Genomic DNA, 19,283 nt, shown 5'->3' on the forward strand with positions numbered 1-19,283 from the left:
GCTATTCCTACTCCTTATGTTCTTATAAAATCTTCTCACAAATAAGCAAGATTTTTTCTTTGTTGGCTATTTTTGTTCCCGCTCCTCTTCTATTGAAGCAATTGATTCCATTGGGATAAGACTACATGGGCAGGAGCTCTCTTCGGTACCTTGCCCAAGTAGCTATGGATCACGTGTGAGACAGTAACTCTTGCAGGGCTGGGGTCCCATGGCCACCCACATCCTTCATCAGGGTGGCCATATATTTTTTTTCTAAAAACATTTTAATTCCACCAAATTTTTTCACTATGCATCTGAGGCATTAACTGACATTGGGCTATAATTCCATGGGCACTGCCAACTCTAGTATTTCAGCCAAGTGGACATTCTTCATGCATAAACCGAAAAGTGAGTGCAGACAGGCTATTTGTGTATGGGGGCATCATAGCCAAGCTTGATCCTGTCCTCCCCCACTACTCACGCATATACCACTTTCCAGTCAAGACCACTGAATAGCAATCGGGCAGAAACTTCATTTCTCCCCCCCCACCCCCCAACCTTCCTAGACAGGGGCACCAAGGCCATCCATATCATTTCTATTTTGTCCTGACTCAAATTAGTGAACCCAGCATGGACAGGAACCTTCTGGTGTGCACTACACTATGCAGAGGATTTATTTACTAAGCCAGCGGGAGCTAAGAGTGTGAGCTTAGGTAAAGGGTGACAGGATATTCAACTGTGAAGCACATCACACACACTTTCCTCTGCAAATCAATCAGCTTTTGGAAGGTATCACTCAGAGGGTAGTTGGGCATATGAGCACATGCTCTCCTATCATAATTGGGTGGCACAGAGGCCAGTCACTGCTGCTGAAGCTCCAGATTCCAACCGGCAGAACCACCATTCAGTGAGACATGTTGTTCATGCAATAGTCAGCAGGATGGTGACAATACAACCACACATTTTATGATGAGTTGTGTTGCTTATAAGGGGTTCCTGGTACCTGCTTACCACCTAGTAAAGGTTCAAACATGCACTTGTTGGTACTTGTGGGGAGGTTGAGCAAAGTTTCTTTACAGTCAAGATTGCTCCAAGATGGCGTGTGGCAAGGAAGTTCAGAACTGTCAACACTTGTTGGTCCGATACCCGAATTCGACAGATCTGCGGAACTCCAGAGCACTACTGATGATTAGTGAGTCAGACTAGCTGGCCAATGATAACTGGAGAGGCAGCCCTGTTACTGAGGGCTGGGATTCTTTCCCCACCATTCCAGATAGCCCTGCAGGCTAAACTCCCTAATGGGTAGGGTGGCTATAGCTGATCAAACAGTGGGAAATAACAGTGATATGTTCTTGTAAGCTGCACAGGTAAATTCAAGCAGCATCCTGGGACTTTCAGGACTCAAACCTATTCCAGAGAGTGCAATTACCCACAGATTCACTGAGGGACTCTCAGTTTGTATCTGTTGGAAGTTAACATGCATCCTACTACATTAGAATATCAAGTATCAATACAGCTAAAATCCTGTTACTGTCTGTTAATTATTGTATAATGAACAACTGCTTTCACATTTTTTTTATAAAATACAGTTTCACCCAAACTATTCAATTATGGAACAAAGTCATGAAGTAAAAAGATGGAGTGGAAGAGTAACAGATCCAAGTATTTATTTGGATTCTTTCACGAATGTATGTTGTACAGATGTTGTGCATGGATAGTTGCATAAAGACACACAAATTAATGCTGATCCCAGATACACCTTATCAAGAACTTTGGTAACTAAAAATTATAATTGATATGATTTGGATTTTCAAGTTGGAATGTTACTTTGCACTGAAAAAATAACAATCTTTGGTCCAGGTATTTAGTCACAGCTTGATATTCACATTTCATGGCTCTAATTACTTGCAACAGTATTTCTTTACAATGTCAATGTATTCTTGAACATCATCTTGGGATCCCATTATAATTGGTGCCCGCTGGTGAATGGATTCTGGTTTAATGTCCAGCACTGCCTCCGCACCTGTTGTGGCCATGCCTCCTGCTTGCTCTATAATGTATGCCATGGGATTGCACTCATACAAAAGTCGAAGCTATAAGAGAACACTCAGGTTAGTTTGATATGTAAAAGTCCCCTATATTTTTGCCCCTTATTCTCTCCTAGCTGTCATCAAGAGCCTCACCCAAGCAACTATTTTTCATCTATGAGCACAGAAAGCATCATTGCTGAGTCCGATCCCTTTCTCACCTGATCTTGTTCTCACCCAATGAGCATACAAGCTCATTTGAAGCAGGAGCCACTAAGTAGTTATCCAGAGCAAAATCTCTGGCTGATTTATCCCCTCCATAGCCCAGTTCTTCATCAGAGGTCAGTTAACACAGCAGAGATCAGAGGAGGGGGGAGCATTGAACTTCATTAGTAGATTAATATCACAATAGAATCATAGAATCATACAAATTTATGGCACAGAAGGAGGCCATTTGGCCCGTGTCTGTGCCGGGCAAAAAAAGAGCTATCCAACCTAATCCCACTTTCCTGAACTTGGTCCGTAGCCTTGTTGCAATGTGTTGCATTTACTCACTGCACCATTAGAGAAGCAAGCTCTTCATTAATTTCTAATACCAGTTAATCTCTTATAATCTCTTGCGCATGGCAAGTTGGAGAATATGGTTTAACACATCTGCCATTTCCTGATTCCCCATTATAATTTCTCCTGTCTCAGCCTCCAAGGGACCAACGTTTACTTTTGCTACTCTCTTCCTTTTTACATACTTGAAGAAGCTCTTACAATCTGTTTTTATATTTCTTGCTAGTTTACTTTCATATTCTATTTTCTCTCTTTTTAATCAATTTTTTGGTTGTCCTTTGCTGGTTTCTAAAACTCTCCCAATTCTGAGACTCACGGCTCTTCTTGGCAGCATTATAGGCCTCTTAGTCTAATATTATCCTTAACTTCTTTAGTTAGCCACAAGTGGATCACTTTTCCCATGGAGTTTTTATTTCTCAATGAAATGTATATTTGTTGAGAATATTGAAATATTTCTTTAAATGTTTGCTTTTTAACAATCATACCCATTAATTTGATTTCCCAATCTACCCTAGCCAACTTGCCCCTCATTCCTATGTAATTGGCTTTATTTAAGTTTAAGATTCTAGTTTCTGACTTAAGAATGTCACTCTCAAACTCAATGTGAATCACTCTTCCCCATAGGAGCCCTTACTGTGAGATCTCATTGAAACATAAAATTATGAGGGGGCATGACAGTGTAGATGCCGAGAGGTTGCTTCCCATGGCTGGCGAGTCTAGATCTAGGGACCATAGACGCAGGATAAGGGGTCGTCCATTTAAGACTGAGATGAGGAGGAATTTCTTCAGTCAGAGGGTTGTGAATCTTTGGAATTCTTTACCCCAGAGGGCTGTGGATGCTGAGTCATTGAATATATTCAAGGCTGAGATAGATAGATTTTTGGACTCTAGGGGAATCAAGAAATATGGGGATTGGGCAGGAAAGTGGAGTTGAGGTCGAAGATCAGCCATGATCTGATTGAACGGCGGAGAAGGCTCGAGGCGCCGTGTGGCCTACCCCTGCTCCTATTTCTTATTTTTCTTATGTTTACTCTCTTATCTGTCTCTTCAGACTGTGTTGAAATGTCTCTGTTGCTCCTCTCCTACTTCTATCTCTCTCTTTTCTGTTTATCTCCCCTTAACAGGAGGAGAGAAACTGGTTAAGGAAGTGCTAGCCTCTCACCGCCCACCCGGAAGTGGGGAGGAACGGATGGGGTGTTAAAGTTGAGATGAATGATAGCAGAGCAAGGGGGAGGAGGATACAGGGGTCGAACAGGTAGTTCATAGGAGCAGAGATGGAAGCAGAATGGGTAGTAGGAAGATGTGTTCTCTTCTCTTTCTTTTTTTTTGGGGGGGTGGATGCAAGGCGGTGGGCAGTATGGTATGGCATGGCTTGGTAGGGAAAGGAGCCACAAATAACTGCAGGCTGGATTTGGGGTGGGGATTGTGGGGAAAATGTGGCCCTGAATGGTTCCCCTCCCATCATCTCCCCCAATCACTTGTGTTTTCCCCCACCTCATTGCTCCCATCGTGTCCCCTACACCTTCATCTTCCTACTACCCATTCTGTTTCCATCTCTGCTCCTATGAACTACCTGTTCAACCCTTGTATCCCCCTCCCCCTTGCTCCACTGTCATTCATCTCAACTTTAACACTCCATCCGTTCCTCCCCACTTCCGGGTGGGTGGTGAGAGGCTAGCACTTCCTTAACCAGTTTCTCTCCTCCTGGCCTCCTTTCCTATCCGATTCACATCTTTTAAAAAACAAATTAGAAGAAGAAGAAATTGTCTGCCTTTCTCTCTACTTGTGTCATTCTCTTTCTCTCCCATAGGTGTTAGACATTAGAATCTTTGTCACACACCTACAAGTGATTATCATTGACCTAGTGACCATCAACAAAAGACGGATGAGATAATTAGTCAGCTTCACCATTCAACTGGTATTTGCTTTTGAAAATTGATGTAACATTAGAAGACATACTCTCTCACTAACTCCTTACACATACACACTGTCACAGATTTTGAACTTTGATCTCCGACTATTCTTCAAATTATTTTTTTTAAAAGCAGAAACTGCTAGAAGCTAAAGAAAAATACCGCATCAATATTACTGACTGATTGGTACTGATGCATTCCAAAAAATTAGTTACCGCACACAGGGTTAAACTGCACAATCCAAATTCAGCTCAAAGTCACAGCTCTGGGCAAAAATATCAATTCCAAGCTGAAGCTTTTGGGAGAGGCTGAGGCCTTCAAATTAGAAAAATTGTTAATGAAGTCATTAAAAGACAATTAAATAAATTTAATAATGTGAAACATTTAATTTATGATGTTAAAAAAAAATAATTTGGACATAGAAATTTCAATTTCTGAGAAGAAATGGTAGATAAAAACATTTTTAGAAAACATTGAGTGATCAGATTATGCAATCACAATGATGTATTCTCACTATAAAATAACTAGTGTGTGTGTCACAGGCTGTGATGGGGAAGCATGCCACCTTCATCTTTGAAAATACCTATCACAGCAGCACCTAGAGGAGTAGCACATATGGCAGAGTTCACAAAGTGAAGTCAAATATTTGTGCAAATTGATCACAGTGACACTATTTTTATAATGACTAGATATTAATGAACTATTTCTGCATTATTCCTATCTTTTGCTGCCCTCAAAACATTGGCAATATCAGTCACTGACTGTAAGTAATCTGAGAAAATACCTCAATTTTCTACAGATAATCCATTTAAAAAGAAGATATTTCTTGCATTGGGTTGCTTTATTGAACTGGTTATGATTTATATTAAAAAGTTTTTTTTTAAAAACATTTCTGACTTGCTTGTATTGATAATCTCTGGTTGTTATAAGTAGTGTGAATGCAGCATGCGATGGATTGTGACTGTATAGTTCTTGACATTGGCAATGCTGCTCGTTCATCAGTCAGTAAAACATTTGGCAAGGCTGCTGAGACTCAGCAGCAATGAAAGGAAGCATCAATAAAACAGAGGGGGTATCAGCATGGCTGCTGAAGTGGCAGAAAAGCGCAATGAGTGTCGGCAAACCACTGGAGCAGCAGGATAGCAAGAAGGAATATTGGCTAGTGGGCGTATTGGCAAATAAACTGGGACGGTCAGAGGTGAACTAGTCCTATCTGCACTTGGAACTGGCTGGTCCGAGATCAAAAAGGAAAACGTATCGACATAAAAAAGTATTTACGTGATCTCAACTGGCAATCTCAAGAAAATGAAAGACTGTTATTATAAGTAGTCAGTCAAGAACTATTATACTGTATTAGGCTGTCCTGATTCATTTTAACTCCTGGTTCTATGCAAACTTTGTACTTTTCATTAATTGCTGTTAAGGAGAATATTGCAATGCTAGAGAGAGAGGATGTCCTTGAGGGGTCAAGGACAGAATCTATTTTGTTGGAGTTAAGAAACAATAGAGGTGCTATTACACTACTGGGTGTATTCTATAGGCCACCAGCAGAAAGGATATGGAGGTGCAAATTTGCAGGGAAATTACAGAGAGCTGCAAGAACCATAGAGTAGTGATAATGGGGGACTTCAATTATCCTAATATAGACTGGGATAGTAATAGTATAAAGGGCAAAGAGGGGGAGGAATTTCTGAAGTGTGTTCAGGAGAACTTTCTTGATCCGTATGTTTCTGGCCCAACGAGGAAGGAGGCATTGCTGGATCTGGTTCTGGGGAATGAGGTGGGTCAAGTGGACTAAGTGTCAGTGGGGGAACATTTAGAGAACAGTGATCATAGTATCATAAGGGTTGGATTAGTTATGGAAAAGGGCAAGGAGCAATCTAGAGTAAAAATACTTAATTGGAGGAGGGCCAATTTCAGTGGGTTGAGAACGGATCTGGCCCGAGCAAATTGGAATCAAAGATTGGCAGGCAGAACTGTAATTGAACAATGGATGGTCTTTAAAGAGGAGATGGTTCGGGTACTGTCTAGGTACATTCCCACGAGGGGAAAGGTAGGGCAACCAAAGCCAGAGCTCCCTGGATGACGAAAGAGATAGAAAGATGAAGCAGAAAAAGGGGGCATATGACAGACGTCAGATTGATAATACAGGGGAGAACCAGGCTGAATATAGAAAGTACAGAGGAGAAGTGAAAAAGGAAATGAAGGGCAAAGAGAGAGTAGAGAATAGACTGGCAGCTAACATAAAAGGGAATCCAAAAGTCTTCTAAGCATATAAATAGTAAACAGGTAGTAAGAGGAGGGGTGGGGCCTATTAGGGACCAAAAAGGAGATATACGCATGGAGGCAGAGGGCATGGCTGAGGTACTAAATGAGTACTTTGCATTTGTCCCTGCCAAGGAAGAAGTTGCTGCCAAAGTCACAGTAAAAGAGGAGGTAGTTGAGATACTGGATGGACTAAAAATTGATAAAGCCAAGATACTAGAAAGTCTGGCTGTACTTAAAGTAGATAAGTCACCCTATCCGGGTGGGATGCATCCTAGGTTGCAGAGGGAAGTATGGGTGGAAATTGCAGAGGTGATGGCTGTAATGTTTCATTTCTGCTTAGATATGGGGGCGGTGCCAGAGGACTGAAAAATTTCAAATGTTACATCCTTGTACAAAAAAAGGTGTAAGGATAAACCCAGCAACTACAGGCCAGTCAATGTCACCTCAGTGGTGGGGAAGCTTTTAGAAACGATAATCCGGGACAAAAATTAATAGTCACTTGGACAAGTGTGGATTAATAAAGGAAAACGAGCACAGATTTGTTAAAGGCAAATCGTGTTTAATTAACTTGAATGAGTTTTTTAATAAGGTAACAGAGAGGGTTGATGAGGGCAATGAGGTTGATGTTGTGTGTATGGACTTTCAAAAGGCGTTTGATAAATGCCACATAATCAGCTTGTCAGCAAAATTGAAGCCCATGAAATAAAAGGGGCAGTGGCAGCATGGATGCAAAATTGGCTGAGTGACAGGAAACAGAGTAATGGTGAACAATTGTTTTTCAGACTGGAGGAAGGTTTACAGTGGTGCTCCCCAGGGGTCGGTACTAGGACCACTACTTCCCGGAGCGGCGGGAAACAGCGAGAGCGGAGCGAGGTTAAAAACAGCGTACAGCGGGAGCGGGAGTTCACCGGAGCGGCGGGAAACAGCGAGAGCGGAGCGAGGTTAAAAACAGCGCACAGCGAGAGCGGGAGTTCACCGGAGCGGCGGGAAACAGTGAGAGCGGGAGTTCATCAGAGCGGCGGGAAACAGCGAGAGCGGGAGTTCATCGGAGCGGCGGGAAACAGCGAGGTTAAAAACAGCGCAGAGCGAGAGCGAGAGCGGGAGTTCACCGGAGCGGCGGGAAACAGTGAGAGCGGGAGTTCATCGGAGCGGCGGGAAACAGCGAGAGCGGAGCGAGGTTAAAAACAGCGCAGAGCGAGAGCGGGAGTTCACCGGAGCGGCGGGAAACAGTGAGAGCGGGAGTTCATCAGAGCGGCGGGAAACAGCGAGAGCGGAGCGAGGTTAAAAACAGCGCAGAGCGAGAGCGGGAGTTCACCGGAGCGGCGGGAAACAGTGAGAGCGGGAGTTCACCGGAGCGGCGGGAAACAGCGAGAGCGGGAGTTCACCGGAGCGGCGGGAAACAGCGAGAGCGGGAGTTCACCGGAGCGGCGGGAAACAGCGAGAGCGGGAGTTCACCGGAGCGGCGGGAAACAGCGAGAGCGGGAGTTCACCGGAGCGGCGGGAAACAGCGAGAGCGGGAGTTCACCGGAGCGGCGGGAAACAGCGAGAGCGGGAGTTCACCGGAGCGGCGGGAAACAGCGAGAGCGGAGCGAGGTTAAAAACAGCGCAGAGCGAGAGCGGGAGTTCACCGGAGCGGCGGGAAACAGTGAGAGCGGGAGTTCACCGGAGCGGCGGGAAACAGCGAGAGCGGTGCGAGGTTAAAAACAGCGCAGAGCGGGAGCGGGAGTTCACCGGAGCGGCGGGAAACAGCGAGAGCGGAGCGAGGTTAAAAACAGCGCAGAGCGAGAGCGGGAGTTCACCGGAGCGGCGGGAAACAGTGAGAGCGGGAGTTCACCGGAGCGGCGGGAAACAGCGAGAGCGGAGCGAGGTTAAAAACAGCGAGAGCGAGAGCGGGAGTGGAACGACCGCATTCCGATAAAAATCAAAGAGTGACGTCACAGGTGAAGCAGGTTGGTGATTGGTGAGACCGGAGCTGATTGGTGAGTAGGTTCAGGTGAGTATTTCTACCATTTTACTGTAAGTAAAGTCATAAGAAAGGGAAGGTCTGCAGGTTTTATAGCAGGTAGTGTTTTTTTTAAGTGAACCTAGGTCCCTAGTATAGTTAACATTTTCTAATTTCAACGTAATTTAAAAGGGGTAACTAAGCTAAGGTAAGTCATGGCAGCAGACCTCGCACCCGTGATATGCTCCTCCTGCAAGATGTGGGAAATCATGGACACTACCAGTGTCCCTGCCGACCATGTGTGCAGGAAGTGTGTCCACCTGCAGCTATTGACCGATCGTATCTCGGAGCTGGAGCTGCGGGTGGATTCACTGTGGAGCATCCGCGATGCAGAGAAACTCGTGGATAGCACGTTTAGCGAGTTGGTCACACCGCAGTTAAAGGGAGTACAGGCAGGAAGTGAATGGGTGACCACCAGGCAGAGTGAGAGGTGCAGGCAGGTAGTGCAGGGGTCCCCTGTGGCCATCCCCCTCTCAAACAGGTATTCCGTTTTGGATGCTGTTGGGGGAGATGGCTCACCAGGGGAAGGCGGCAGCGGCCAGGTTCATGGCACCGTGGCTGGCTCTGCTGCACAGGAGGGCAGGAAAAAGAGTGGCAGAGCTATAGTGATAGGGGACTCGATTGTAAGGGGAATAGACAGGCGTTTCTGCGGACGCAACCGAGACTCCAGGATGGTATGTTGCCTCCCTGGTGCAAGGGTCAGGGATGTCTCGGAGCGGCTGCAGAACATTCTGGAGGGGGAGGGTGAACAGCCAGTTGTCGTGGTGCATATAGGTACCAACGATATAGGTAAAAAACGGGATGAGGTCCTACAAGCTGAATTTAGGGAGTTAGGAGTTAAACTAAAAAGTAGGACCTCAAAGGTAGTAATCTCAGGATTGCTACCAGTGCCACGGGCTAGTCAGAGTAGGAATGACAGGATAGCTAGGATGAATACGTGGCTTGAGAGATGGTGCAAGAGGGAGGGATTCAAATTCCTGGGCCATTGGAACCGGTTCTGGGGGAGGTGGGACCAGTACAAATTGGACGGTCTGCATCTGGGCAGGACTGGAACCAATGTCCTAGGGGGAGTGTTTGCTAGTGCTGTTGGGGAGGGTTTAAACTAATGTGGCAGGGGGATGGGAACCGATGCAGGAAGTCAGTGGGAAGTAAAGTGGTGACAGAAACAAAAGGCAGTAAGGGAGAGTGTACAAAACATGACCGGACAGATGGTCTGAGAAAGCAGGGCAAAGACCAAGGGAAGTCGAGATTAAACTGCATTTATTTCAATGCAAGAAGTCTGATGGGCAAGGCAGATGAACTCAGGGCATGGATGGGTACATGGGACTGGGATGTTATAGCTATTACTGAAACATGGCTAAGGGAGGGGCAGGACTGGCAGCTCAATGTTCCAGGGTACAGATGCTATAGGAAAGATAGAGCAGGAGGTAAGAGAGGAGGGGGAGTTGCATTCTTGATTAGGGAGAACATCACGGCAGTAGTGAGAGGGGATATATCCGAGGGTTCGCCCACTGAGACTATATGGGTAGAACTGAAAAATAAGAAGGGAGAGATCACTTTGATAGGATTGTACTACAGACCACCAAATAGTCAACGGGAAATTGAGGAGCAAATATGTAAGGAGATTACAGACAGCTGCAAGAAAAATAGTGGGGGACTTTAACTTTCCCAACATTGACTGGGACAGCCATAGCATTAGGGGCTTGGATGGAGAGAAATTTGTTGAGTGTATTCAGGAGGAATTTCTCATTCAGTATGTGGATGGCCCGACTAGAGAGGGGGCAAAACTTGACCTCCTCTTGGGAAATAAGGAAGGGCAGGTGACAGAAGTGTTAGTGAGGGATCACTTTGGGACCAGTGATCATAATTCCATTAGTTTTAAGACAGCTATGGAGAAGGATAGGTCTGGCCCAAAAGTTAAAATTCTAAATTGGGGAAAGGCCAATTTTGATGGTATTAGACAGGAACTTTCAGAAGTTGATTGGGAGAGTCTGTTGGCAGGCAAAGGGATGTCTGGTAAGTGGGAGGCTTTCAAAAGTGTGTTAACCAGGGTTCAGGGTAAGCACATTCCTTATAAAGTGAAAGGCAAGGCTGGTAGAAGTAGGGAACCTTGGATGACTCGGGAGATTGAGGCCCTAGTCAAAAAGAAGAAGGAGGCATATGACATGCATAGACAGCTGGGATCAAGTGGATCCCTTGAAGAGTATAGAAATTGCCGGAGTAGAGTTAAGAGAGAAATCAGGAGGGCAAAAAGGGGACATGAGATTGCTTTGGCAGATAAGGCAAAGGAGAATCCAAAGAGCTTCTACAAATACATAAAGGGCAAAAGAGTAACTAGGGAGAGAGTAGGGCCTCTTAAGGATCAACAAGGTCATCTATGTGCGGAACCACAAGAGATGGGTGAGATCCTGAATGAATATTTCACATCGGTATTCACGGTTGAGAAAGGCATGGATGTTAGGGAACTTGGGGAAATAAATAGTGATGTCTTGAGGAGTGTAGATATTACAGAGAGGGAGGTGCTGGAAGTCTTAACGCGCATCAAGGTAGATAAATCTCCGGGACCTGATGAAATGTATCCCAGGACGTTATGGGAGGTTAGGGAGGAAATTGCGGGTCCCCTAGCAGAGATATTTAAATCATCGATAGCTACAGGTGAGGTGCCTGAAGATTGGAGGGTAGCAAATGTTGTGCCTTTGTTTAAGAAGGGCGGCAGGGAAAAGCCTGGGAACTACAGACCGGTGAGCCTGACATCTGTAGTGGGTAAGTTGTTAGAGGGTATTCTCAGTGAAAGGATCTACAGGCATTTGGAGAGGCAGGGACTGATTAGGAACAGTCAGCATGGTTTTGTGAGAGGAAAATCATGTCTCACGAATTTAATTGAGTTTTTTGAAGGGGTAACCAAGAAGATAGATGAAGGTTGTGCAGTAGACGTGTTCTACATGGACTTTAGCAAAGCCATTGACAAGGTACCGCATGGTAGGTTGTTGCATAAGGTTAAATCTCACGGGATCCAAGGTGAGGTAGCCAATTGGATACAAAATTGGCTTGACGACAGAAGACAGAGGGTGGTTGTAGAGGGTTGTTTTTCAAACTGGAGGCCTGTGACCAGCGGTGTGCCTCAGGGATCGGTGCTGGGTCCGCTGTTATTTGTTATTTATATTAATGATTTGGATGAGAATTTAGGAGGCATGGTTAGTAAGTTTGCAGATGACACCAAGATTGGTGGCATTGTGGACAGTGAAGAAGGTTATCTAGGATTGCAACGGGATCTTGATAAATTGGGCCAGTGGGCCGATGAATGGCAGATGGAGTTTAATTTAGATAAATGTGAGGTGATGCATTTTGGTAGATCAAATCGGGCCAGGACCTACTCTGTTAATGGTAGGGCGTTGGGGAGAGTTATAGAACAAAGAGATCTAGGAGTACAGGTTCATAGCTCCTTGAAAGTGGAGTCACAGGTGGATAGGGTGGTGAAGAAGGCATTCGGCATGCTTGGTTTCATTGGTCAGAACATTGAATACAGGAGTTGGGATGTCTTGTTGAAGTTGTACAAGACATTAGTAAGGCCACACTTGGAATACTGTGTACAGTTCTGGTCACCCTATTATAGAAAGGATATTATTAAACTAGAAAGAGTGCAGAAAAGATTTACTAGGATGCTACCGGGACTTGATGGTTTGACTTGTAGGGAGAGGTTAGATAAACTGGGACTTTTTTCCCTGGAGAGTAGGAGGTTAAGGGGTGATCTTGTAGAAGTCTATAAAATAATGAGGGGCATAGATAAGGTAGATAGTCAAAATCTTTTCCCAAAGGTAGGGGAGTCTATAACGAGGGGACATAGATTTAAGGTGAGAGGGGAGAGATACAAAAGGGTCCAGAGGGGCAATTTTTTCACTCAAAGGGTGGTGAGTGTCTGGAATGAGCTGCCAGAGGCAGTAGTAGAGGCGGGTACAATTTTGTCTTTTAAAAGGCATTTGGACAGTTACATGGGTAAGATGGGTATAGAGGGATATGGGCCAAGTGCAGGCAATTGGGACTAGCTTAGTGGTATAAACTGGGCGACATGGACATGTTGGGCCGAAGGGCCTGTTTACATGTTGTAAACTTCTATGATTCTATGATATATATTAATGACTTAGACTTGGGTGTACAGGATACAATTTCAAAATTTGCAGATGACACAAAACTTGGAAGTGTAGTAAACAGTGAGGAGGATAGTAATAGATTTCAAGAGGACAGAGACAGGCTGGTGGAATGGGTGGACACATGCCAGAAATTTAACGCTGAGAAGTGTGAAGTGATACATTTTGTCCGGAAGAACGAGGAGAGTCAATATAAAGTAAATGGTACAATTCTAAAGGGGGTGCAGGAACAGGGTGACATGGGGGTGTACATGCACAAATCTTTGAAGGTGGCAGGACAGGTTGAGAAAGCAGTTCAAAAACCTGGGCTTTATAATTAGAGGCATTCTGGGCTTTATAATTTGAGGCATAGAGTACAAAAGCAAGGAAGTTATGTTGAACCTCTGGAGTATTGTGTCCAATTCTGGGCACCGCACTTTAAGAAGAACGTGAAGGCCTGAGAGAGGGTGCAGAAAAGATTTATTAGTATTGTTCCAGGGATGAGGGACTTCAGTTATATCAATAGACTGGAGAAGCTGGGGTTGATCTCCTTAGAGCAGAGAAGGTTAAGAGGAAATTTGATAGAAGTGTTCAAAGTCATGAAGGGTTTAGATAAAGTAAATAAAGAGAAATTGTTGCCATTGGCGCAAGGGTCAAGAACTAGAGGACAGAGATTTAAGGTGATTGGCAAAAGAACCAAAGGCAACATGAGGAAAAACTTTTTTTTTTAAACTCAGTGAGTGGTTATGATTTGGAATGCGCTGCCTGAAAGGATGGTGGAAGCAGATTCAATCATGGCTTTCAAAAAGGAATTGGATAAATACTTCAAAGGAAAAAATTTGCAGGGCTACGGGGAAAGAGTGGGGGAATGGGACTAACTGGATTGCACTTACAAACAGCCAGCATGGGCTCAATGGGCTGAATGGCCTCCTTCCATGCTGTGTAACCATTCTATGATTCTATCTTAAATTTCCTGCGCTTCTGAACTTCCCATAGCTACATGGTGGCAAGGACAGACTATAAAACTAGGCAAAACTTTTACCCAGAGTCTGGTAATAATTGTGGATAATATTGCATAGTCAACAAGGTGATCCAAGCTCAGATTCAGGTCTCATATTCACTCCTAGGCATCCATATTTGTAATGCATGTAATTTCATTCAGTTTTTGCTCAGCAATGAGACTCAATGCAAATGCAAACTGCCAATGTTTATCCACGTCATAGGGCATATGAAGATATTTGTTGTCAACATGTTTGATGATAAGAAATAATCCTAAATTACCAGGAAATTCAATACCCAATGAGATTATAAAGCTTTATACCACAGTGTATATTTACCAGTCTTGGGTGCCACTGCTGGCTATCACTAACCCTCTAGCTATTCCAGCTCTGTGTTAGAAACATCACAAACCCACAATTTTGAATAAGTATTCAATTCACATCTAAGTCAGGATCCCTTTTAAAAAATAAATGAATCATTGAGACATAGCCAACACAGCATGCCTTTAAATGTCTACAATTAACTGCTCTGATATGACTTGTGAAGGAGATAATGCAACGTAGGAACATGAGTAGGCCATTCAGCTCCTCGAGCCCGCTCCGCCATTTGATAAGATCATGGCTGATCTGTGATCTAACTCCATATACCTGCCTTTGGCCCATATCCCTTAATACCTTTGGTTGCCAAAAAGCTATCGATCTCAGATTTAAAATTAGCAATTGAGCTAGCATCAATTGCCGTTTGCAGAACAGAGTTCCAAACTTCTACCACCCTTTGTGTAGAAATGTTTTCTAATCTCGCTCCTGAAAGGTCTGGCACTAATTTTTAGACTGTGCCCCCTACTCCTAGAATCCCCAACCAGTGGAAATAGTTTCTCTCTATCCACCCTATCTGTTCCCCTTAATATCTTATAAACTTTGATCAGATCACCCCTTAACCTTCTAAACTCCAGAGAATACAACCCCAATTTGTGTAATCTCTCCTCGTAACTTAACCCTTGAAGTCCAGGTATCATTCTAGTAAACCTACGCTGCACTCCCTCTAAGGCCAATATGTCCAAACTTCCAGTAGAAGGTGGTAGTGATTCAATGTTTGCAAGAGGACCTTGAGCACTCTGTAGGATATTTTTGAAGAGCAAGTGTGTGGATGGTTCCTTTCATACCTTTCCTTTAGGACTTTTTGAGTTAGCTGGGTAGAGAAAGATCCCTCCATACATCAGAGTCCGATGCACATCCGCAACCATGGACCCAATATATCTTGCACCATAGGGAGAGCTACCATCCTGTGGGTTAAAGATAAATATAGTAACTTCTAAAACAAAGAAGCTGTTTGCTCTCTAAATAAACATGGTGTTCTTGACCATACCTCAGGAAATTTCTTCTTCTTTATGTACTCCGTGACTATAGGATCAAAGTACTTTGCATAGCCTTCATTAATACTGTATATATTCCCCTTCTTCTTCATGGTCACATTCTTGTCCACCAAAATGAATTCCCCAATGGCCTAATAACATAAATTGTTAAAGTCAGTATGTGTTATAAACACAGTTTGAGGATAAGGATGCATTGACATCTGAAAACTCAGTTACACTTTATTACAAAGCACTTAACCTACACACTACTAGTAAAATTAGGCTGCACGTCCAAGCTGACATTTATATAGGCAGGGTTTTAATTTGGACAACTGACAATGACAGATGACAGACTTGGATTTATAAATTTTATTAACAGGGTTCGGAGTAGTCATGCCCTGCAGTTTTCAAAGTAGGCTAAACCCGCCATCGCAAAAGTGAAGGTGAAAAGAGACACTTAGCTTGCCTGCACATCAGAAAATGGCACAGGTGGCCCATACCAGTGTTCCTGGAGGAATGGGCTGTGCAGTGATTGTCAGCTCCCATTGTGAATTTCTTGTAGGTAAAGATTCAGGCCGTAATAAAAAAAATTGTACCTTTTTTGACTATGACTTATGCTGCATTTATATCACACGGATGTAGCCTCAACTGGGTACCAGCATTATAATATGAATGAGGTGCTGCCAACTCCCCCAGCAGAGAACCACAAGGTGGTTTCTCCCACTCACACAGTGTTACCACCGGCAAACAACATTAACCAAAATAGGCTGACCATTTTCTGGCTGCAGGCCGACCGCGTTTCTCAGCCCGCTCACCCAGGCCAGTAATCAGTGACCTTTATGGATCTTCCCCAATATTAGGGAAAGTCAACAGCCAGAAAAACAACATCACCATCACAGCTTGCTTTGTAGTCTGGAAACCTTTGTTAGTACTGATTTACGATTCAATAAAACGTTGCATATAAATGGAAATTAGGTAGTGATTACATCCTAATCTTTCCTCGTCCATGTCTAGAATAGGAAAACATAATAGTCTAAATGTGATTGATGAATGGGAAAGAGAGACTGGGATTGAGCATAAAGTTTACAAATCACAAGTAGATTTGACTGAATGTCAAATATTGATACAAGCCAGTCACATTTAAAATGCATATACACTGTGGCTTTTGACAAAAAAAAATGTTACAAGATCTTACTGGATCCAGCATGAAGCAGTTCACTCCATTTCCTGAAGACAATACCAGCATTGTGGCACTGCCATACAAGGCATAACCAGCTGCTACGATGTTACGACCTGACTGCAAAGCATCCTGCTCATTTGGTTGGTCATCAGTAGTCTTAATATAGAAAAGAACGGCAGTTACTAGATAGAATTGTTAGAAAGATAAACAAAAAAGCTACAAAGTTATATTGAAAAGGTGCATGGGTGAAAATTTTAACCTTGAATTTTTCTGGCAATCATGGAACATTAATGATTTTCTTCACCTCCACCATCTGTCCTCCTAAAGGCACAGACACTTGCTATGATAATTCCACAGCCTTCCAGTACCTCATCCAAATCACTAATTTTTACGCGTGAGTTTGTAGAGAAGGGGGTAGAGTTTCCACTAGTTTTATCAGCGCAACCCGGCCAAACCAGCGCAAAAGAGCGTGGAATTTCTATTTACACCGGGTGTAAATTATGTTCAGCATAATTCGAGTTTCGGCAATCTTTTGCGCTGGTTCAAAAATCATTTTGCTGAAGCTGGCCCCACCCACAAAACTGGCCGCACCCCCCCGCTCAAAATAACGAAGAAGGCGATTTTCCGCCAACTGCGTCCGTTCGAGGAGGGTCTTCAAATAAAGCTAGTTTTCTTAGGCTAGTAAGCACGTTTTAACATATTAAAAAATATTTAATTTATTAAGAAACTGACTAGTGTACACCATTGAAAGTAGTAAATGGTTCAGTCTAGTTCCTTTTAAAAGTCATTTTCAGTGATTTAAAATCAGGTTGTTCCCAGGTAGAGAATTAGACACTTATTAAAAATGCTTATTTTTTTGTGCTAAACCCATTTTTAGCTATATTAGTGTGCACCAGGTTACCACTCTTAAATACATCAATGAATATTTTTTATTGCCAAGAAAAAATAAATAAATAAATGATTTACGCTCTATTAAGCTGCCGGATTGCACTGGTTCATGGAATATTTTATGTTTGTGACTATGCAAATGCATTTTAGCAGAAATTCAAATTGTAACCCAACCAGCGCAATTTGCGCCCAATTACCTATTGCAGTCAAAGCGGAAACTCTGCCTTTCTGTGTCAGCAACCTATTGGACAGTGGAGGGCATGATAGTTGAACCTGATCCTGTCTTCACCTGAAGTCCACAATTGCTTTCCCAAGATGGGTCATTGGATAGCAATCAAGAGCTGGCTTATGTTTTCCCCCTATTCTAGTCCAGGAGCAGTGTTAACTGTGGCCCTGGCTGAGAGAGTCAAACTCAACACAGACTGGGAATTAAACCTGGGACTATTTAGTCTGTTTAACTCCATATCTATCAATGTCTACACCCACTAGGTCATCAGGGGAACTAGCAACAAATTTCTTTTTCCAGCATTTATTAAACTTAATTGTGAACGTTACAGAGCTAGTCTTTCGAATGTGATATTTAGCAAAAGATGAAACAGATCGAAAAGTAAAATTTTCCCCCCTCAAGATAACAGCGAATTAAAAAGGGCTCAGGTTATATTCATTAGGGTAGAAATAGAAGAATGATTGAACAATATTTCTTGGCAGTTTATATGTTTCCTGTAATAAATTAATAGGGGAATAAGAAGTTGAATGGGATCAATAATTAAAGAAGCCAAAGGATTGGATTTGAAAAAGAATAATTAAGTATCATGAACAACATAGGTTCAGATGAAAAACCACACTGTCTTCCCATTAAATTTTAACATCTGCTTGAACAGATGGACAGGGCCTCAGTTTGATGTCTCACCCAAAGGACAACACTCCCTAGGTACTGCACTAGCATGTCAACCTCAATTATGGGCTGTTACTGGAGTAGGCCCCAATTTCGCAATCTTCTGATCCAATGAGTGTAAGAGAGACAGTGGTATTAACTGAGCCAAGCTGACCCTGATATTGGAAGTTTGGCAGAAAAGATCACATTATAATTCCAATCAGCAAAGCTCATGCCTGAACATTAGTGCACTCATACTGCATTCCTGTGAGTACTTTTATACCGGCGTTAACCAGTTTACTTTAATCGGAGTTTCTACCCTTAAAAGTAGTAGCAGACAAAAAAAGAAGTAGGCAGCAAATTGCCTAGTTGGACAGACAGAGAGAGTGTTCTGGCTTATTTAGCAAATGAATACAGAATCAGAAAAGCACAAAGAAATGGCATGACTAAGAGAACAAACTAATGAATAGTTAGACTTGGCATTTTACAGCCTATTACCTTAACTACCTTGTCTTATTTACTACTCAGCTCTCATTTCTACTGTTAGTATTTTACCATTATGGTTCTGTGAAATTCATCTTTGCTACCAGTTTCACATGGTAATTTCTGTCAAATGTTATATATATGTATTTCAGTACTTTTAGTTTTGGATTTCACAGTTATCGTATTCTGCTCCTACCCCTATTCCTTTTGACTAATGATATAGTTAATCCATGAAACAGTTAGCAAAACTGAACATACCAGATTTACAATATGAAGCATAACAGCCCAAGAACCTGCTATCTTGATTAATGGACAGTGACATGATGGAATCACTAATTATCCATGGATTATAGCTGCTCCCATTAACTGCCGGTAAGTGAAAATCTTTAGTTTTCATTCTAATTTCATTGTTTACCCAAGACGCAGATGAATCTGGTCTATTATTACATTCGATGTTGTGTACCCAGCTGGTCAAGTGTTTTCCTGGGGTGGGCACTGCTCTGTATTGGCCAGTCTGAAGTTGCGACCCCTACTGTATTAAATTAAGCCACTCCAGAAAGAACATGGAACCTCCCAGTCAGTGATGTCCCTGGAGTGGCCTTGATAGCAAGGATCTGTGACACTGCAGATCATT

The 19,283-nt window shown here is 43.2% G+C and overlaps 1 protein-coding gene across 1 annotated transcript in view; it reads right to left on the reverse strand.

The window, feature by feature from the left end:
* Nucleotides 1–1,629: 1,629 nt before the first annotated feature.
* Nucleotides 1,630–19,283, reverse strand: part of LOC137321043 (fructose-1,6-bisphosphatase 1-like) — a 31,230-nt gene continuing 13,576 nt past the window's right edge. The window contains exons 4-7 of the mRNA XM_067983184.1: nt 16,420–16,560; nt 15,239–15,376; nt 15,036–15,155; nt 1,630–2,072 (exon numbers count right to left, since the gene is read on the reverse strand). Coding sequence (XP_067839285.1) covers nt 1,881–2,072; nt 15,036–15,155; nt 15,239–15,376; nt 16,420–16,560 — 591 coding nt within the window. The 3' untranslated portion in view covers nt 1,630–1,880. The remainder of the gene's footprint in view (nt 2,073–15,035; nt 15,156–15,238; nt 15,377–16,419; nt 16,561–19,283) is intronic.

The sequence above is a fragment of the Heptranchias perlo genome, chromosome 4, assembly GCF_035084215.1.
Source record: "Heptranchias perlo isolate sHepPer1 chromosome 4, sHepPer1.hap1, whole genome shotgun sequence".
NCBI classification, from domain to species: domain Eukaryota; kingdom Metazoa; phylum Chordata; class Chondrichthyes; order Hexanchiformes; family Hexanchidae; genus Heptranchias; species Heptranchias perlo.